The 21,293-nt window shown below is 52.0% G+C and overlaps 1 protein-coding gene across 15 annotated transcripts in view; it reads right to left on the bottom strand.

The window, feature by feature from the left end:
- Nucleotides 1-21,293, bottom strand: part of Tns1 (tensin 1) — a 225,621-nt gene that overhangs the window by 5,015 nt on the left and 199,313 nt on the right. For all 15 annotated transcript variants that reach the window (XM_037210277.1, XM_037210276.1, XM_037210278.1 and 12 more), the window contains 10 exons: nt 14,865-15,063; nt 11,518-12,587; nt 8,411-8,497; nt 7,383-7,514; nt 6,162-6,254; nt 5,320-5,397; nt 3,627-3,698; nt 3,222-3,390; nt 1,817-1,885; nt 1,433-1,465 (listed from right to left, as the gene is read on the bottom strand). In XM_037210277.1, the coding sequence (XP_037066172.1) occupies nt 1,433-1,465; nt 1,817-1,885; nt 3,222-3,390; nt 3,627-3,698; nt 5,320-5,397; nt 6,162-6,254; nt 7,383-7,514; nt 8,411-8,497; nt 11,518-12,587; nt 14,865-15,063 (2,002 nt within the window). The remainder of the gene's footprint in view (nt 1-1,432; nt 1,466-1,816; nt 1,886-3,221; nt 3,391-3,626; nt 3,699-5,319; nt 5,398-6,161; nt 6,255-7,382; nt 7,515-8,410; nt 8,498-11,517; nt 12,588-14,864; nt 15,064-21,293) is intronic.

Genomic DNA, 21,293 nt, shown 5'->3' with positions numbered 1-21,293 from the left:
CCTACGTTACCTCTCTCCCTTCCTCTTTCTCTCTCTCTCACACACACTCTGTCTTTCTGTGTCTCTGTCTGTCTGTCTCTGTCTGTCTCTCTCTGTCTGTCTCTCTGTCTCTGTCTCTGTCTCTGTCTCACACACACACACACACACACACACACACACACACTCCTAGCTCTGGAAGCTGGGAAGCCCTGAAAATAGGAGAGGTAAGGAACCCCACACCTGTCCCCTGCCCCCTCCAACTAATGGGAGTGACCCAGCATTCTCTCTCTCTCTCTGCAAAACAGAGTTAAAAATATGTGAGCAGAGAACAGAATGTGAGCTCAGGGCCCCTCCCAGCCAGCATGTTGCTAATTAGAGTGAGATGGGGAAATCAGAACAGCTGGAAATGCCGATGGAAACCCCTCAGCTGGGTGTGCATGGCACCCACAGCTAAAATTAGCCAGGCTGGCTTCTGCCTGCCTGTGTGTGTCTGTGCACGCATACACAAACATGCTCTATTCACACCTACGCACAGAGACACCCAGTAAACACATATTCACATGCACACACATGCACACGATGAGGAAACACACACACACACACACACACACACACACACACACACACACCCCTGTGCTTCAAACAGTTTTCCTCTCTCCACTCTATTGTAGGACCTGAAGTCAGGGCACTCGCCTTTCCAGACGGTGACGGTGGCAATGGTATGTGTGACCCAGGCAGGGTAAAGGGCATCTCCGAGTGCCCAGAAAAGAAGCACATAGGCCTATCTACCTGTGTCTGCTAAGACAGTGCCCAGCGAATTGCGCCTGCTCTGAACACTGCCATCCGACCCACTCTGGCCTGTCTGTCTGTCTGTCAGTAGCATGAAGAGATTCGGCGACATAAAGAGGCACAAGAACGTGAGGTCCCTTTTGATCCTATGAAGGCTACAGAAGGCTGAGGCGTCCTCCCTCCTACACAGTCCCTCTGGAGCCCCCCTAGCTAGATCCCTAGCTAGTCCTCCCCATTCCCAAGCAAGGTGCTCTCTCTTTGGCCCACTCCAGGCACCCCTGGCCTCCATTTCTTCATTTCACTCCACAACTGTCCGCAACTGACAGACCCACCCTGTCCTCAGGAGCCTGCAGTCTGAGAGTCATACAACCCCTTTCTCTGAAGTAGTCTCTCCTGTCCCTAAACCCATTCCTATCTACCCAAAATGCACCTGTCACTTAAGGCCATTTTCAAGTATTCTTTCTCTCCACAAATCCTTCCAACTCCATGCCTAGACATATGTCTCTGTTAGCATCAAGACGTAGGCTATAGCCTCTTTCTCCTAATCTCAGAGACCTTGGCATGCAGGCCCTCATCAGACCCCTGGCCTAGAGCTGGTCCCTGTCCCTGATTTCTCCCAGAGTGCAAAGGCCAACCAGCTGGGTGTAAGGGAAGACACACTTACTTAGCAGGGGCGCCTCCCTCTGTCTTCATCCACCTGTGGAAAAAATGCCCACAGTAAGGTAACATGTCTCTCTCAGAAGCCAGGAGAGGGCAAAGGAGCCTCCATTCGAGGAAACACATCCCCAAGATCACACAGAGGATAATCCACACGGAGAGGACACTGTGGCCCACCTCCCATGTAGAGAGGAGACACAGCAGAGCGTGCAGAGGTCAACAGTGAAGTCATGGAAAGTCAGCAGGTCTGGGGAGGAGACTCAGGTGGCCGCCAGCATAATCACTCTTACTGCTCAGGACACAACGAAGCTGTGGCCGAGGCAAGAGTACACAGGCACACAACACACACATACTTCAGGGGACAGCTCGAAGGTGCCTAAAAGACACTTACTTTCTTTCTTGTGGATCCAGGTCACAGAAGGTGACAGTGTTGAGGGGGTAGTGTCGTCTAAAGAAGAGCCTGTGGCAAAGATATCAGAGGGTCCAGAGTGAGTGCGGGAGTCACTGCTTGTCCATATCTGTCACCACCTGCAGGGCAGGCCACCTTCCCATCACTGTGCCCATCTATCATGGGTTCATACAGCCTTTCCTTATGAATACAGATGGCCAGAGATCCTCATACCAGGACTTAAGCCCCACACAGGGACAGAAGGATGTGACATAGAAACATGCCCACAGGCCCCACATGCTGGGGCTGGGGAGGGAACTGGTATTGAGAAATGATAAATGGGGAGCTCTGGAAGAGAGAGGAAATGGGCTGAGAACACAGAGATCACAGTGTGAAAGCCTCTACTCTTAAAATCAAGGGCTTTTCTTCAGCTGTATTCTCTATGTTCAAAGCAGGCCCCTCCTTTAGAAGTGTGGAGAGGTGAGTGGATGGATGTTGGATAGAGAGATGCATATATGTATGCACACATGTGTGGATGGTTTGGTAAGTAAACAGATGCACACAGGTATGGATGCAAGAGTGAATAAATTGGTGGATGGGTGAATGTGTTGATGAGTGGGTAGATGGATGGATGGATGGATGGATGGATGGATGGATGGATGGATGGATGATAGGTGGGTAGGTGGATGGATGAGCAAGTGAGTAGGTGGAGGATGGATGGATGGATGGATAGGTGGGTAGGTGGATGGACGGATGGATATATGGATGGTTGGTTAGGTAGGTGAGTAGGGGGATGGATGAGCAAGTGGGAAGGTGGAGGATGGATGGATGGATGGGTAGGTGAATGGGTGGATGGGTGGATGGATGGGTAGATGGGTGGATGGATGAATGGATTAATGAATGGGTGGATGGGTAGATGGATGAATGGATGAATGGATGGGTGGATGGGTAGGTGGGTGGATGGATGGATGGATGGATGGATGGATGGATGGATGGATGGATAGGTGGATGGGTGGGTAGATGGATAGGTGGATGGGTGGGTGGATGGGTGGGTGGATGGGTGGGTGGATGGGTGGGTGGATAAGTGGGTGGTTAGGTAGATGTATAGGTGGATGGGTGGATAGGTGGATAGGTGGATGGGTTAGTGGATGGGTGGATGGATGAATGGATGGATGGATGGATGGGTGGATAGGTGGGTGGGTGGATGGATGGATGGGTGGGTGGATGGATGGATAGGTGGGTGGGTGGGTAGATGGATGGATGAGTGGATGGGTGGATGGGTGGATGGGTGGATGGATACAGAATGGATACATAGGTACATAGGCAAGCAATGGGTACAGGGATGATCAGAGTATGAGAAAGTGGATAAATGGGAGGGTTGGAGGAAGAAGTAGGCAGATAGGCTTACTTTCTCTGATTGTCGGTCAGTGTGATTCCTTGGGCAGAGACCTTGAAGTGAACAATGGTGGCAGCCGGCGTGGGGTCAGCAGCCAAAGTCTCAGATGTGGCTTTAGAAATGGCCTGTGGCCCGGTGAGTGACTCCATATCCACAGAATTGACAAAGAGCACATTGCAAGCTGGAAGACACGGAGCCAAAGGGGAGTCACGGGGGCTAGAGTAGGTGGCAGGCAATCCCTCAGCTCCACCGTGCAGAGGCAGGTGCAAACAAATTTCAGGCACACCTTGAGCCAAGCCCACTGCACACAGAAATGGAATCCAGGAGAAAATTCCAACCTGCCCCTGCAGGAGCGGACAACGGCAGGAGGTGGGAAAGGCTGGCCTGGGCATCAGTCCCATCTCAGGTGACACTTACCTGCTCCTTGCTTCAGCAGGTCGGTGGTTGAGTTGGCAGGGCCTGAGCTATCTTTTGAGTCATCTGTGGGGTCTGAAACAAAAATTCAATTAGTAATTAAAACCCTACAGTAATTAAAAACGCGTCTGGCTGGGCCTAAGGCAAGCACATGCTTCCTGCAATGGATACTCCTTTCACAGTGGGTCTTGGCAGTCAGCACTGCATCTGTAAGATGATTCCAAGGCCCTCACACACTACTGGAAAGTGCTACAGTCCAGCAGAGCTGGGTTCGAATCCCCACTTCAGTCCCTGCTAAGTGTCTATGAACTGATGACAGTGATGACCATGGTGATACCCATGTCCCTGATCTATGAAACTCAGCATGCGACCAACAGCAAGGCTTTAGGGAACAATGGGGGACCTCTGACATTTTGCACCAGTGTGTCTTTGTACAAACCAATGAGCCACTGAATTCGCTGAAGCTCAACACAGCACCAGCGATCACTCTGAGACGAGACAAAATCAAGTGACAGATGTACTGAGCGGCTCGATTTCACCAGCAAACAATATGTACCTAGAGCAACGCATGTCACTTTCTATGCCACACAGAGCACATGCTTCATTTCCATTACACTTTAACAAGAAACTTCTAAAATATGTCAGAAATAGGAATGTGGTGTGTGCCTGTGATCCCGGCACTTCAGAAGCTGAGGCAGGAAATTGCGAAGTTTAAGGACAGCCTGGTCTACACAGCAAAAAGAAAAGAAAAGGAAAAAAAAAAAACCCTAACTTTTAAAAAGAGTATCAGAAGAAAGAAGAAGAGGAGGAAAAGTAGGAGGAAAAAGAATTGAGTGATGTTTGTATTGGTGCTTCTAAACTTTGGTATATGGGTATGTTAGGACACAGACTGCAGCCGGGCCTAGTTCACAGGTGGGCTGCATTGGCTCTGTTGGCAACAGAGTTTGCCCCTTGGATCTCACACATACAGGAAAGTGCTCTGCCATGGGGCTACACCTCCATTCCTCTTTTTGCCTTTTTATTCTGAGATCTCTGGGTTGCCTGGTGTGACGTAAACTCACTCTGCAGCAGAAGCAGGTCTTGAACCTGTGAACCTGTGAACCTGTGAACCTGGCTCAGCCTCCTGCATGCAGCCCCAGGCCTGGCTCTGACCCAGAGTTTCTGACAAATTTGAAAATACCTGCATTTTAGCAAGTTCCCAGGATGGCTGCAGCAGCTCTAAGCACTGTGCTCCGAGAGGCACCAGTTTATATGATTTAAATATCAAAGGATTTTGTAAATTCCATACAGATATAATTGAATTAGTGTCTAAATCGTGTGGTTACTAATGTTATTGAAGTTGCATTGGAACCGTTAGGCTAATAATGTCGGTCAATGGTTATAAATAATTCAATGTGTCAAACTGAATGAACAGAAATAGCCGACTGATACTAGAAGCTCTCTCATGTACCGGGATATAAGCCTCGTGTGATTGCCCCCGTTCTGAGAATAAGGCCTGTTCTGAGAAGGCGGTTTGAAATTTTTTTAGAGCACCAGAGTATTTTCAAGAACAATCTGGCAATTAATGGGTGCTTGGAGTTAAGCTTTTTAATGAACAATTCCCTTAAAAAAAAAATAGAAGCTGGGGGAGGGGTTCCCTGTTTTGCCTTCACCCTGGCTGCATTCTGGGCGGACAGCATCAGGGCGTCTCTCCTACCTCGGCTTGGGATGACCAGTTTGCAGGGCAGAGCCAGTGGGATGACGGAGTGCTGATAGACCAGGGCGGACAGGGAACCTGTGGGGAGAAACAACACACCAGGCTAGGTGACTAAGGGAGACTGGAAAAGGGTCCCCACCCCATCCGACTCCACACCTTCCCGATATCTGTCTTCTTTTTTTTTGACAGTGTTAGGGTTCAAACCTGTGGCCCAAGTCACATCCCAGCCTCCAGCTTCTTCATCGTCCCCACCAACAGAACTGAAAACCTACCCCCCTTACTATTCCCCCCTTAGAATTTCAAGGGGACCTAACTGCTCCCCTTAACAACTATGTCTTCTAAATCCTTCCAGTTACAGAAACCCCATCAGAAGAGCGCAGCAGGAAAACTGTGACATAAAATCCCAGCTCTGGGGCTTATCTAGAGAACCTAAGCGGCACTTACATGTGCATTCTTACATTCTTCATGTGCAAAATGGGGAGTGACAGCTACCGTGCAGGACTGCTGTGACACCAGAATGACATGACACCTAGATCGTGACTTTCCCATAACAGGTGGCCAAGAAGGACAGCCATTCTTACCGCTGTTATTTGAATGTACCGACTCAACCGAGCAAGACAAAGACAGAAAGGGACCTGGCAGTGTGGAGCAGGAGCCACAGTACACAGTGTGTCACTAGGAGGTGTGTCCAGGTCTCAATAAAACTTTAAAGAAACAGCAGCTTTTCCTTCCTTCTGCCAAAGCCATGCCCAGGAGGACCGGCAGAAGTAAGACAGAAAGAACTGGGGTCAGATCCTCTGAGGACCAGGAGAGAGATCGTAATGACAAGCCACGATGCTCACCAAAGTTTGGCTCATTGGGACAGCCCTTGAGCTTGACCCCTCTGGGGCCGGTCTCTATTAGGAAGTGCCTCACCAGCTCATGGGTCATGTCTCCTGGAACAGAAAAGAGGAAACAGAATTGGTCACTCATTGTCATGACACCTTCCCACCACCTCCCAACTCTGTCTCATAACTTCCGCAGTGTATAGGATGAGATGGGAGAGAAGGTTACAGAGGCAAGGAGGCTAGAGCCCTGTGGAATGAGGATCACCATTCACTCCTCTGTTGTGGAATATTGCTTTAGCTATGTAAAGATGTGTTACAACTGTTTATGCTGCATTTGTTTGGCTATGTAAAGATGTGTTACATTTGTTTATGCTTCATTTGTTTAACTATGTAAAGATGTGTTACATCTGTTTATGCTGCATTTGTTTAACTATGTAAAGATGTGTTACATTTGTTTATGTTGCATTTGTTAATGTAAAGATGTGTTACATTTGTGTCTGCTGCATTTGTTTGGCTATGTAAAGATGTGTTACATTTGTTTCTGCTGCATTTGTTTAGCTATGTAAAGATGTGTTACATTTGTTTATGCTGTATTTGTTCAACTATGTAAAGATGTGTTACATCTGTTTATGCTGTATTTGTTTAATTACGTAAAGATATGTTGCTGTTTTACCTTGCCTGCCTAAAGCACCTAGTTGGTCTAATAAAAAGCTGAATGGCCAATAGCTAGGCAGTAGAGGGATAGGTAGGGCTGGTACACAAAGAGAATAAATAGGAGGAATCTAGGCTCAAGAAGGGAGAGAAGAGGAAAATAAAGAAGAGAGAACTAGGGAGAAAGAGAAAGAGATGCCTGGGGGCAGACAGACAGACATCGGGTAAGACATACAGAAGAAAAGAAAGGTAAAAAGCCCCAAGGCAAAACGTAGATGGAGAGAAACAGGTGGAATTAAGTTATAAGAGCTAGTGGGACTGGCAGAAGCTAAGGCTGAGCATTCATAACTAATAGTAAGTCTCTGTGTCTTTATTTAGGAGCTGGTTGTTGGCCCAAAAGAAAGCCTGCTACCCTCCTCTTCCATCACTCCACACACACCAAGTTCCAACAGTCTGCTGTCCCCAAACCTCCACTCACTCTCCTCCAGCTTCTCAGGGACCATCCCTGATGAGTTAGGACCCTGTTCAGTACCCAAAGGTCCAAAGAAAGCAAGAAACCCCAGCACGGCAGGGAGAAGACACTACCTTTCTTGCCCTGCTGAGTGATGGTCGGAGGAGGCGAGGACACCTTCATGGCCAGCCCATAGGCCCCTCGGAAGGAGTGGCTGTCACGGATGATGAAGGCCCCTGGCTCCTGATCCTTCAGGAGTGCAATGGCTGAAACAAGAGGAGACAGAAGAGAAGAGCCATCAGGAAACCAGTGGCATTGGCTTGGCTTGAATCCCATGGGCCTGGAGAACTCTTTCTTCTCTCTCCAGATGACATTCTTCAACATCAGCATGTAAGTAAACACTCCGGAAGGCCCTCCTATACCAAGCAAGGCAAATGTCTTCTGCAGGTGACCAGAGAGAGACAATGTCAGGGGGCCATGCCATCTGCAGCCACTACTCAGCACAGCCCCATGACAGGAAGCAGGCAGTGTATGACCCGCAAGTGTGACTGGTCTGTAACTTCATTTAGAAAAAAAGAGGGGGCCTGTAGGCCCTCCTTGCTGACCCTCACTCTATAGCCATGGACTTTGAGACCCTGGGGTGGGTCTCACCTTCAGCCCTATATTCCAAACTTGTTTTTGTCTTTTGTTTTTTGGGATTTTTTGCTATATAATCTTCTTCTTCTTCTTCTTCTTCTTCTTCTTCTTCTCCTCCTCCTCCTCCTCCTCCTCCTCCTCCTCCTCCTTCTTCTTCCTCTTCTCCTCTCTTCCTTTCTTTCTTTTTTTTTTTTTCTCTTCTTCCTCTTCTTCTTTCTTCCTCTTCTTCTTCTTCTTCTTCTTCTTCTTCTTCTATATCATAGTTTCAGATGCCCCTGACTGGCCTTCTACTTTGCCTGGGAAAGCCAAGGCTTTGCTAAACCAATCCAAGGTTCTACTTCTGACAGCCCCACCCCACTTTCCATGGGAAGTGCTTTTTCCTGTCTGACTCTGATTCCAGCCTCCTCTCTGTGACTACCACCTACTGCATGGAAGAATGAGTTCTTGCCCAAGGCAGACATGGTGAGTGGGAGTCCATGGTGTCTTCTGATGGACCACCAAACCAACAGTGCTGTCCCCTACTCACCCTGCTCTCTGGAGATCTCAGGTTTGTACCAATACTTGGAAGTGTCCTGGACAAACTTCACTTTAGCCCGTGTCTCGGGACTGTTGTCTAAAGGTGGAGACGAAGAGAAGGTGTTAGAGTTGAATTGCATGCTCCCCAAAAGATGTCAATACCCTAATACCCCACACCTACAAATGTGGCCTTATTGAAAAGAAGGTCCTTGTGGATGTAATCAAACTTAGACAAAGGCGTGCCAGACTGGGGTGAGACCTAATCCAATATGATGAATGCCTTTCAAAGTACGGATGAGACAACAGACACATTGAGGACCATACCAGCTGCATATGGAAACATCTGTAAGTCAAAAGACACAGAACTACATCATCAGAAGTGTCCGTCAGAGTCTCTGCCAACATCTGAATTCTGATGGATATGTCTTTGCTAAGACAGAATCTACTTCTATTATTCTAAAAAGTGTGTGTCAGTCCCAGGAAATAAACCAGAAAGCTAGATCCTCAAACATCAGAAAACGTGATGAGAGGTACCCAGTAGCTTTCTCCCCCAGCCTTCCTCCTGCCAGCCACCACTGTTGCCTGGCCATTCTGTGGTTCACATACCTGGCAAGGCATCCACTGAGCTGGTGAAAACCCTTCCCCACCCCATTCCCTGTGCCTAGAAGATTCTGAGTTCATTCTTTCCCACTCCCCCCGCCCCCGCCACAAGTTGACACCTCCCTTCTCTTTGCACTCTGTCTCCCAAGCTCAGCCTAATATCCATGAGCAGGGGACAAGAAGACCTAGGTCTCTCTCCTGTGGCCCATCCCATCAATCCCCACACTGAAAGTGGCATTCTACATCAGTACAGTCAAAAGTCACTCCCTCCAACAGCTAGACCAGGGAATGGCCGTTACTCTGGTGGCCATCTGCAGAGTGTCAAACATAGCCAGATGACATCCCTAGTCAGTCGCTCGGTAGACCAGAGCCTCTTTCTGAGAACATGACATTGTAGAGGGGGACTGGACAAGATTGCATCCAACTGTGGTTTATTTCCCTGGAACTTGCCATGCTCCTGCCTCCTCCTCCTCCCAGTGCAGGGACTAAAGGTGAGTGTTACTGTGCTTGGCTCCTTCTCATATCTTTATGCTCTAAGGTCCTCAACCTTGGTTCTTCATAAAACACCTACCAGATTATTTTGAATTGCAATCACTGAATCATGCAATGGAGTGTTAGAACTTAGTCTTGCTTTCGACCAACACTGCAAAGGGATGGAGGCAGGGAAAAGAGGGGGCAGGGATCCTCTTTCACAGTTCCCCAGTCCTTTGTGAAAGACTGAAGCAGGGATACAGTGTTGAAGACGCTACCAAGTAAGGAGAGAAGGACCCTGCAGCTGCAGCTGAGGGCCTTGGTTCTCATGGGCACCTGGACTCTGTCTCCAGCCGCCTGAGGGGATTCAGCCCCTTTCCCAGGCCAGGCAGCTAGAGAAGGCATCTGTTGCAGGCGCCTGGCCCCCCTCTGAAGCCCGGCCATGGCTGATCTAAGGAGCTGTTAGAAGCGGCTGCAGCCCTGTGTGCCTTCCTGTGTTGACTCCAAAGGCTATTTTAAGTAGGCAAGATGGTGGGAAACAGGAAATATCCTAACTACTAGAAACTTCGCATCCTTCAAGGATTGGGGTTGGGAACCAGATGTCCCTAGTAGGCGGCAGGAAGCAGGGGAGTACAGGGTCACTCTAAGTGCCTCGACTTGGAAGGACCTGGGAAAGGACACAGGACACAGAGAATCTGGGTGCCTCAGCGACACCCCAAGCTGTTTATAATTTTCTGTATCTGCCTTGGACACAAGTAGCCTCTGGACCTCTGCACACAGGATCAAGCTCTGGTTGAGAAGGCGCGGATCACCTGAAGCCTTGAACTTAATGTTTGGAGGATACACTGTCTCCATGGTCACAAAGACACCAAGACTAGACATTGGTGAAGAATTCACCCTGCAGGAAGCAGGTCTGTTCAAACTAGGCTTTACTAAAACACCTCACCCCTGCCAGGCAGCGGTGGCGCACACCTTTAATCAAATCCCAGGACTCGGGAGGCAGAGCCAGGCAGATCTCTGTGAGTTCGAGGCCAGCCTGGTCTACAGAGCGAGATCCAGGACAGGCAGCAAAGAAAAACCCTGTCTCGAAAAACAAACAAACAAAAACATCTCACCCCTAGCCTTTACCCTGCCAAACCTGACTGTTGACTGAGATATGGGGCTGACAAAAGTCATAGAGGTCCAGGACAGCAGAGTCTCAAAGTTCAGTTAAGTCACAGTATCCCTCAGATAATGAATACATGCTGAAGACATTCCGATCATGTGCGTGCGTGCGTGCGTGCATGTGTGTGTGTGTGTGTGTGTGCGCACCACAACCTGCATGTGGAGGTCAGAGGACAACCTTGGGTATCAATCAGTCCTTGCCTTCCACCTTGTTTCAGGCAGGGCCTCTGGTTTATTGTTGCATATGCCAGGCTAGCCAGCCTGCAAGCTTTTGGGGACTCTCCTGCCTCCACCTCCCATCCCACTACGGGAGTATCAGGGTTATAAGCATGCACGACAGTGTTCAGTTTTAAACGGGTTCTCAGGATCCAAACTCAGGTCCTCGAGTTTGGACAGCGAGAGCTTTGCCCACTGTGCCACCTCCCCAGTCCCAAGGGCACTCCTCTGGGGGCCCGGATTGAAAGTCGGCTCTGTCACCGAGTCACCACATAATGCCAGCCAAGCAACAGAAAACTCTGTGCGCCGGAGAGGGTTCCTATATAAAGCAAAGTTAATACCTGCTTCCCCAGGGAGGCTGGAGAACTAAATGAGTGAGTACTGAGCTCAGGCTACCCCACAGCGTGTGCTCCACAGGAGGCGATGGCAGCGATGGCCATCTGAACAGAATACCGTTCACGCTCATTACTCCATCCTCCTGTTCTTGCATACCTTCGTCAACCTTCATCAACCCCATCCCAGCCATGCTTTAAAGACACAATGCCTGCTACGGGCAAGGAACTCAGGCCTAGAAGTCAGGGACCCACCCAAGGTCATCTGCCAAGGGATGGCTAGGGCAGATGTCCTAACTCTTGGGCGGGCAGAAACGTAAGAGAAGAGACGTACCTGGCATCGAGTACTTGGAAAAGTCTGGAAGCGTGTGGGAGAAGGAGACTGTACTGCTCCCGCTGTGGCTGGACATCCCATTGGCAATGGGTGAGGAGGACACTTTCCCGTTGATGGTGGCGTAGTTGGGGAGGCTGCCGGCCCGGTCTCCCACGGACATTCTCCGCTTCTCCGGCAAGGCTGGTGTGGGGCTCCCTTGCCGGAAGGCTGCTGAGTCTGGCGAGGGCGAGGTGGCAGGGCTGCTCAGGCCAGGGTAGTAGGCAGGGGAGACCGGGAATGAAGGTGTGGAAGGAGCCTGGTACCCAGAGGCACTGCTTTGCCGAGACAGCGTTGGCCGTCGGTCCTCGGGGGTAGAGTAGCCACCGTAAGCCGCATGCCGGTCCAAGCTGGGGCTTCCGGGAACCACAGATCCAGATCCACCCAGGTGCCGGCCCAAGCTGGGGCTCCCAGGGCTCATGACTGCATTGCCATGGAGACTGGAGGCCAGATTCCCTTGGTGGGCCCCAGGGTGTCGACCCAGGCTCGGGCTTCCTGGAGTTGTGGCCACGCTGCTGTGGAGGCCTGGAACCTGGTGGCTTCCCACGGGGTGCCGGCCCAAGCTGGGGCTTCCAGGTGTGGTGGCTGCACTGCTTGGGTGGCCAGAAACCACGTTTCCATGGAAACCAGGGCCGGACGGGCCCATCACCTGCCGGTGGCTCAGACTGGGACTGCCAGGGGCAGCCATGGTGGGGTTGATAGCCCGCCGACCAAAGCCAGGACTGGGTGGAGTGTTGGTGCCCACTGTCCTGTGTCGTGCCTGAGGGCTCCCAGGCACCATGTGGACGGTGGCCGCACTGAACTGTGGCTGGGCTGGGCTTTCTGGAGAAGAGCTGACCGGCTGAAGGGAATAGTCAGGGCTGCTGTAGCTGCTGCCACCAGCCGGAACCGGTGAGGAGCTCCGGTAACTCAATGCTGCAGGACTCGGCTGCCCCAGGCTGCCTGAGCGGATGCTGGAGTCCAGCATGGGCTGGATGGGTGTCCGGGGGCCCTGGTCACTGCTCCCCCCTGATGGGAAACTGCCCACGGAAGTGCTAGAGAGAAATGGCAGGTAGAAAGGTCAGTGGATGAGATTTAACAAAGAGAGGGCTTTTGCTGAGTGGCCAGGATCCTTCAACCACTAAGAGCATAAGAGCTCCACTCAGGGCGGAGGAAGTCGGGGCTTTTATCCATTACATAATGGAACCATCAGAAAAAGAAACGGAGGGTCAGAGAGTTTAAACAGTAAGCTCAGGACCACAGAGGTCCAAAAGGCCAGGCTCCAACTCAGCTGCATCCGACTCCAAAACCCACACTTTCTTTACCACGCCATGCTGACTCCTTGACCCATCAGTCATAGTAAAGCAATCACCAGGGAAGGCAGAAGTCTTGGTGTAAACCCTCAGCACCACAGAAACTCAGAGAGATGGCCAAGCCACTCTGGCTCTATTCCTACCAGGCCTCAACTTGACTCAGTTTCCCTAGGTGTTTTATCATCCCCTCAGAGTGCTAAAACTGGGCTTTCACTCCTAGGTGATTCCAAAAAAGCAATGAAATAGAATCACATACAGGGGTCACCACAAATCAGGAGATCTCAGCTCATTTGGAGGTCTGCCTTCAGCACCCCGAATCTGGTCACTCATGGCACAAACTACCTGTGCATGGTCATGAGGTTCCCGTGGTGTAATCACAGGCTATAGACCCAAAGCTCTGCCCATGTTTGATATGATGGGAAAGAGCAAGGTTGCCAGGGACCGGGGTAAGCAGTAGAGAGAGGTGGCAGGCAGCTGGTGCACAGCAGTAGCCAGGGCAGGAAAGATCCTTACAGAGATCAGAGCCCCAGGTACAGGAGACCGGGCTCCAGGACCAGCAAGAGGCGGGGCAGGAAGAAGGCCAGGGTGAACACTAGGGAATAAACTAGATTGTGATGAAGTGGAACCAGAGCAGCCCACATCGTGCCGAGCAGAGGTGAAGGGTGGTGATGAGTGTGAGGGTCCTATGGTGGAGTTCTGGGGTTTCAGAAGTGATTTTTCCGGAACCCTGGAAAGAGCCAGGTGAGTTCAGAGGCAGTCTGAGTACGAAGCCAGGGCAAATGAGAAAACTGGACCCCCGCCACCTGGAACAGGCACCCGCGAAAGGGCTAGGGAGGAAGGGCGGGCTGGGTGTGTGTAGGGGCGTGTGCCTAGCTGGAGGGTTCGGAACGAGGATCCGGGGGGAACATCTCTGTTCATCTCTCGCCAGCCTGGGCAGGGCCAGAGTGGGTGTGAGCAGCAAACTGATCCTGGTGAAGAAAGGAAGCTGGGAGTCTGGAACCATGGCGATCCCAGCACAGAGGCAAGTGGGTTCCGGAAGAGAAAGGGGGCATGGCCTCCCCTGCTGGGGAGAGATCCTGCTTATGTATGCCAGCTGTGTGTCCCCACTCCCTGTCCCGTGCCTGGCACTCTGTCTCTAGGCCTTGCCCAATCCCACCTTAACCTCTGTCCCCGCGTTGTGTTTCCATCCATAACATGGAGTCTCATTCTCAACACCCACCTCGCTTCTCCCTAGGGTACCCCAACTATGAACTCTACTGAAGGGTTGGCCCTCTCCTACCCAGCCCTGGATTCCCTCCCTGTCTGGCTCACCCAGATGGCTACGGGTAGTGTCTATCCACCAAGATGCCCCTCCCTGGTGGGCTGCATACTCTGAGTCGCCCTTGCGTCTACATCACGCACCCTAGTTCTCTGTCCCTCTGACCTACATCTTCGCCCCAAGATATCCTGTCATCCTTCTGAGTTCCTGCTATCCTTCCTTCAACGTCCTCTCCACCTCCACGGCTAGAAGTCACCGCCCCGGCTTTGTGCCCCAAGCGCTCTATTTCTGGTCCAGTGCAGGGCACAGGTGGCTCTTGTCTATCCAGATCACTCGGGTCCGAGGAACGGAGAGAGAAGACGTGACCTCCCGACACGTACACTCCTAGGTTGAAGCCTGCTTCTGCTACTGCTCAGCTACTACTGCCCATTTGAGCCTCGTTGGCCTTCTTCTGAGAAGTGGGGACGGCAAAGCTTAGCTCTTGGTGCAGCAGAAAGTGGGTTACCACTGGGAGGTTAACTACAGGAAGAACTGTTCACTGGTCCCTTTCGCTCAGGTGGAATGGAGCACAGTCTGAGAGCCTTGCTCATCACCCCGGCTCCCTTAAGTTGGATGCCCAGAAACTTGCTCTCCCTAGGTCTTGAGAAAGTATCTTCAAAGTGTAGCAATCCTGGAAGGGATTTTGCCCATCCGTAATCTACACAGCCCCTCTGAAGGCCTCAGTCTCAGGCCCAGATTCTCATTCCCCATTCCCAGCTTACCTGTCAGCGCTGAGGATGGGACTGCTCGTGGAAAGGGGGCTGGGGGAGACAAAGGAGCCACCCGGGGTCCCGTTCCTCAGGGGTGTCTCATGTCCATAGGCATGGGCGGCTGGGGCGCTGAGGCTCTTGGGCTCGACATCCTGAGTTCGAGGCCCTGACACTGCTGTCCTCGCCACAGACTCCACATAGCTCCGGGGCTCTGGAAGAAGCAAAGGGATGAAGAATGAACACAGGTGTGGTGGGAATTCACCCACCCTGCCAGGGAATACAGCGTCCCCAGGGTCCAGCCTGGGAAAGGGGCAGCATGAAAACCCTCCACAAGAGCCCAGCCATGCTTTACTGAGGCTCCTGTTTCCCCAGCCTGAGACAAGCTATAAGGAGCCCTGGCTTTTTAGAAACCTTTGCTTCTGCAAGCTTTGCCTCTGTAAAAGGCCACCAGCATCTTCCCCTAAAGACTTGGATGTCTGTCCATGGCTGGCACCCCCTTGCAGCCTTATTTCTGCCCAGCCCTACCAGGGTTCCCCAGATGCCTGGGTTCCTAAAGCAATCCCAAAGCGATCATGTGACTCTGCCCATGTCTCGGGATAGCACCCAGCTCGCTCATCAAGCAATACCCAGTGCCAGCCACTGCAGACTCACCAGCCCCTTCCTGGCAAGACACCCCACCTACTTCTGCATAACACACTCAGCATTCCTGAGAAGACTGATGCAGAGAACCCTGTGCCTGGGTGGAGCCAGACATTCTGTGCCCACTACGGTACAACCGGCATGCCAGGCCCTGTACAGAGAGGTTTCATACGCAATATCCCCACCTAGTGTTCAGAGTAACATTAGCAACAGAAAGGCCATTTGACAGATGAGAAGCTTGAGGCCCAAAGAGTAAAATGACCGGGCATGTTGGACCCAGGCCCCCGTGACCTCAGAGGCCAGCCCTCTACTAACTAGAACAAGGATGAGGTTGGGACACAATCATATGGAGGGGGTGTATATCATTGCCAACACCTAGGATCCTGTCTCCATCTTTGTTGCTGCCCAGAGGGACAAGATCTGAGCATAGATCCCTAGCTGCCATAACCAGAAAATTCACCAAAGCCAACCTGGGGAATGATGCCCGCCCTTCAGGGCTAGGACTATGGTGGCCTGAATAGGAAGAGAACCCCTCCCCAGATTCATCGGGACAAGCAGTTAAAAGAACTAAATTGAAAACTTGCTTCCTCAACTGGAGGAAAACCTGGCTCGGAAGGAGGGAGTTACCTGGCATGTCCAGAGAGCATACTCCATAGGAGGCCCCCCAAATCCACACCCAGCGCCTGGTCTATAAGAGCAGCCACTCCGACATGTCGGGCTGGGCTTGGCTTGTGGAGAGAGCTAGCGAAGCCTCCCTCAAGCTGCTCGGGCCACACTCAATTCACAGGATTCCCAGGCCAGCCTGACAGAAGGTTTGGACTCTGGCCTCCCCGGGCCCTGTGGTCCTATGACGCAGGACTGGTCAGATTCTCTGTAAATAACTTAGGTGGGATGGTCGGATGGACTCTGTCGCAATCGCTCAACCCAGCCGTCACGGTGACAGTGGCTGCGAGCAGGACCTAAACGAACAGGCCCAGCTGTTTTCAACAGCATTTTCTCTAGGAAAATAGGTAGTAGGTGGATCTGCCAGCAGTCAGCGTGTGTTGACTCCTCCCCTCAGCCCAGAGAAGGGGAGCAATTTCCCCAGGACGCAAAGGCAGCCAATGGCTGTGGACAGCACCATGTCTCCAATCTCACAGTATAGGTTCTGGCTGGCCTCAGGGGACCCACAGTCTCATGGGGACACCAGCAAATGAGCTGGAGGAATGCCAGGTCCACCTGGTCATCCCATAGAGGCAAAATCAGCCAAGAGTTGAACTACCCAGCCAGTATGGGGCAGAGGTGTCATGGATATCCAAGCAGACTGTCTTCCAGACAACCATTACTCACGGGTCATAAGACCATCCAAAGTTGGGAAGCCAGTGGCCTGTCCCTCACCACCCCTGCCACTCCCTCTGAACATTCCTCAGGCCTGTCTAGGTGCTCAGCACAGCTCTACATGTTTCCCCGTAACACACTGTGGCAACCCTCTCTCACCCAGAGAGCCCTGCCACCCACAGGCTTCACCTGCCTGACAAAGATTCCTGGCACTAGCCACAGCGCCTGGCACAGAGGACTGTGTGTGTGTGTCTGTCTCACAAACTCAGAGCCACGTGACCCTCCCTCCCAGCCCTATCCAGATGTCACCTTGTGTAAGAAGTCAGAACCAACACATGCGCTCTGCTGTCTTCACTCCTACTTACCCCCAAGGCCCCTTGCCCTATGACTCCAGATGGCTTTGGCCTTTGGCTGGAGTGACTGGGTCTTTACTGGCAGAGGAGGGAGGAAAGGAGAGGGAGGGAGGGAGGAGGGAGGGAGGGAGGGAGGGAGGGACAAGATGGGGTTATAGCCCATCCTCTATTCATCCCTAGCTGTATGGGCCCCTTCTGAGTGGGCAGGGACAGCTCCCACCCCTGCCAGGGAGCCCACAGGGCTTCACACCCTCACTTGTTTGCCCCTGGTTTTCCAGCAATCGCTTCAGCTGCCCACTGGAATGAACCACGCGCTTCTTCTGCTGAGACCTCAACAGACACACTAGGTAAGCTCTATACTAAATTCTCCTTCTAAAAAATCCATATTCTGCCAGCAGAAAGCTAAGAGGGGAAAGCCCACAGCCCAGCCGAAACAGAGCCACGCCCAGTCTACCTAGGGGGTGACTCTCGTCCCAGCCGAGTGCCCGCTCCACTTCCCTGTTAACTTGGAATGAAAACAACTCACCTGCCCAGGATGGAGGCATGTGAGAAAGGACACGGCCTTTTAGTTCTTGGCAATTCTGGTTGGGTCCACATTGGCCTTTGACCTCACCCTCCCTCTACCCTTGCACACTCCCTTCCTGGGGTGGGGGTGGGGAGGGTCACAACTCCTCCTCCTCTTCTGGTCCCCTAGGGAGCAGCCGACCCACAGGCCACCAAGCCAGGGAGGGCAGGAGGAGCGGAGCCAAGGAGGGTACTGCATGGAGAACATTCCAGGCGCCCAAACCATTCCAAGTGGCTGCTGGCCGCTGAGAGCCACGGAACACAGAGAGACTCCTCAGCCGGGGCCTACCAGCTCTTCACCCACATTCTCAAGTACACTGCCTCACTGGAAAGAAGACACTCTGGCTGAAGGAAAGAGTCCAGCATGGCCCACCCTAAGAAGATGAAGACATGGGGTGGGGAAAAGGCTTCTGTGGTGTAGCCACCTGCCTAACATGTGCAAAGCCCTGGGTTCAATCCAGCCCACAATACACACATGCATGCATGCATGCATATACATAATACATACATACATACATACATACATACATGCAATACTAAAGACATGGGTGGTAGAGGAATAAAAAAAAGTAAGGAAACTCCTTGAGCCCCAGATCTAGAGCTAGCACTAGGATTGGGCCACATGTAGCTCCCTCCAAGCCCCCAAGCCCCCTCCATACCTCTGCTCAGCTCTGTGTCACGGTAAGATCTCTGCTCTCCCCAGGTACCTCACCCATCCTTAGTCCCTAACACAGGGTCTGGTGCATGGTGGGTACTGGACAGCTCTATACCAGGTCACCTGTTCTGATGACCCCGAAACACCATCACCAAGAATCCCAGAGGCATCAGAGTCCCCAGAGTCCAATGTCGTCCTTTATGCCAATCTGTCCTCATGGAAGCCCTGAGACAAACAGAAGCTGGCATGGAAAGCCATCCTAAAGTCCACCGTGACAAGCTCCCCCGCCCCGACCCCCACCACCGCCGCCCGGAAAAGGACTCTGTTCAGATATTCAGGTGCCCCTTGTACTGTGTGTGCACACCAGAAGGGACAGTCCCCCACAATGCTGAGATGACACAGATTCTCAACTCTGCCCCTGATCCCTATGAGCCTCCTAAGTCATCTAACCACCACCACCACTCCTTACTGGTAAAATGGAGTCCATACCACCTTCCACTCAGCTCTTAGGATTAGTAAAAAAAAAAAAAAAATAATAATAATAATAATAATAATAATAATAATGCGACAGTGGCCCCCACATGGCCTGGCTCTTGCCTGTTTTAACTTACTCCAGACCACATGCACAGACACATGTGCACTGGCTCTGTGCGCATGTCTCACTGGTTTTTAAGTTTCTAGGGGGAAATAAACAAGCTGGGAACTGGGGAGACTGGCTTAGGGGGTGACGTGCTTGCTGCTCAAGGGTGAGGGCCTGAGTTTGGATCCCCACATAAAATCTGGGAGTAGTGGCACGTGTCTGTAACCCCAGCACTGAGGGAGAAGGAGGATACGGACAGGAGGATCCCTGAAGCTTAACCAGCCAGCTTAACCAAAATGATGAGCTCCGTGTTCAGCAAGAGACCTTGTTCCCCAAAATAAGGTGGAGAGCAATAAAGGAAACCACCCCACATTAACCTCTGACCTTCATACACACACACACACACACACACACACACACACACACACTACAACATCCAAGCCCAGAGCCCAAGTACGTCATCACCCTCTCATCTCTGTTTTCTACCTAGGTTCCACTGGTTAATGTCACCTCACATGCATGTTCACCCCCACAGTTACTTCTTCATCCTAAGGTCTCATAAAGCTCTGTGCCCTCCCTCCCTCCCACCCGCTCCGTGCATAATTCTTACTCCTATTCATGAAAATGTTCGTGAGCTGAAGATACATATCTCATAAGCCTATTATCTCCCCAGAGAGGGCCTGCTGCCTGGTACGTAACAGGCCCACAGCATCATGACTGACTCGAAGTGTCAATGAAGAAAAGAATGCACGAATACATTTAGTCCAGTGGCTCGAACAGCACAAACATCCCCCAAATTCCTCCTTCCCCGGCTGAAGAACTCTGCCGCTGATCGTTTGCCCTCACAGGCCTCTTTTTTTCTGAATTTCCCATCAAAGTATCCGTTAAGAACACCAAGCAAGGCTTCCAAGGGTCAACAAAGAATGTGGCCTGGGCTGACCCAGGAGGTGGCGCCTGAGTTAAGAAATGCTGAACCGAACCGGCACCCCAGCCTGAATGCCCTCACCGCCCACTCCCAAGCTGGAAGCCGGGGGCCACCAAGCCAGGAAACAGGGAGGGGCTTAGACAGGGCCCTTTGACTAGGAAACAGGAGGCCCAGAAATGCAGTCTGGTCAGTCAGCCTCTTGGCTGTGATCCTGGGTGGGCCCTTCACCCCCACCATAACCCAGACCATAGTTACACAGCCCCGAGAGCAGAGGCGTGGCTGGGTGGATCTCAAGAAACTTTCCCTTTAGAATTCCTCGGCCCCGATACCAGGCCAGACGAAGCACAGGAGACTCGAGGCCTTGTAAGCTGAGGGTCATTTGTGAAGCACATTTAGGAGGCCCAACTTCAGCTCTGTCGATATCCATTCTTCTCACCGGTTACCCAGAAGCAGAACACAGCTCCCAGAGCCCGGATGCCTAGCCAGTGACTTTCTCCCTGGAGTCTGACAGCACACTCTCATTAGCCACCCACACTCAGGACCTGAGCCCTCTGTGCTGACAGGCACCGAGGCTGTGGGAAGCAATCTGGAGAAAGCTCGTCCCCTGCGTGAGGTTGGCAGGGAGCAGTCTTGGCCCCCAACTTCCGGGATCTGCAGCCTCTACACAGGCTGGTTAGAAACCCACCAAAGGGGCTGGAGAGATAGCTCAGCACTGTAGCGCACTTGCTGCCCTTGCGGAGGACCTGGGTTCAATTCCCACCACACACGTGGTGGCTCCCCACCAACAGGAACCCCAGATCCAGGGGATCCCACACCCTCTTCTGACCTCCACGAGCACCAGGCACACGCGTGCACACATACACACTGGGAAAAATATTCATACGCATAAAATAAATAAACCTAAAAATTAAAATAACTAAAACCACAAAGAAATCAGTGCAGCTTCTGGGAGGTCATCACCACCACACCTGGAATGAAAAGTCAGCAGGGCCGTACCCATGCTGGGGCGGAAACCGAGGCTTTCGGTGCAGAGGAAAGTGGGTCTAAGAAATCAAACTAAGCCCCTATAAAAATAGCCACACAGAACCACGGGCCCAAGTGGGCCCCGCTGGAGGGGACCTTGGGACTCACCTGTCCAACATCTCCTGTGGAGATGAGGACACCCATGCCCAGAGACACATGGGGGCCGCTCAGGCCAGCATCCCTTACTCCATGACCACCAGGAGTCTTGGTTGAACTGCTGGCCTCCTGAGTTAACCTTCTTCTGCCAGATCATAGCCCCTCTTCTTGTCCAGACACGATGCCAGGCTTCCTCCAAACCCAGGGCTAGGCTGGCCTCAAAGCTGAGATCAATTGTGAACTCCTTGAAAATATTTCTCAAGGGGCCAGTGAGATGGATCAGTGGGTA

This window comes from Peromyscus leucopus, chromosome 13 (assembly GCF_004664715.2).
Source record: "Peromyscus leucopus breed LL Stock chromosome 13, UCI_PerLeu_2.1, whole genome shotgun sequence".
Taxonomy (NCBI): domain Eukaryota; kingdom Metazoa; phylum Chordata; class Mammalia; order Rodentia; family Cricetidae; genus Peromyscus; species Peromyscus leucopus.
Note: the sequence above shows the minus strand (reverse complement) of the source record. Positions and strands in the feature narration are given on the sequence as shown.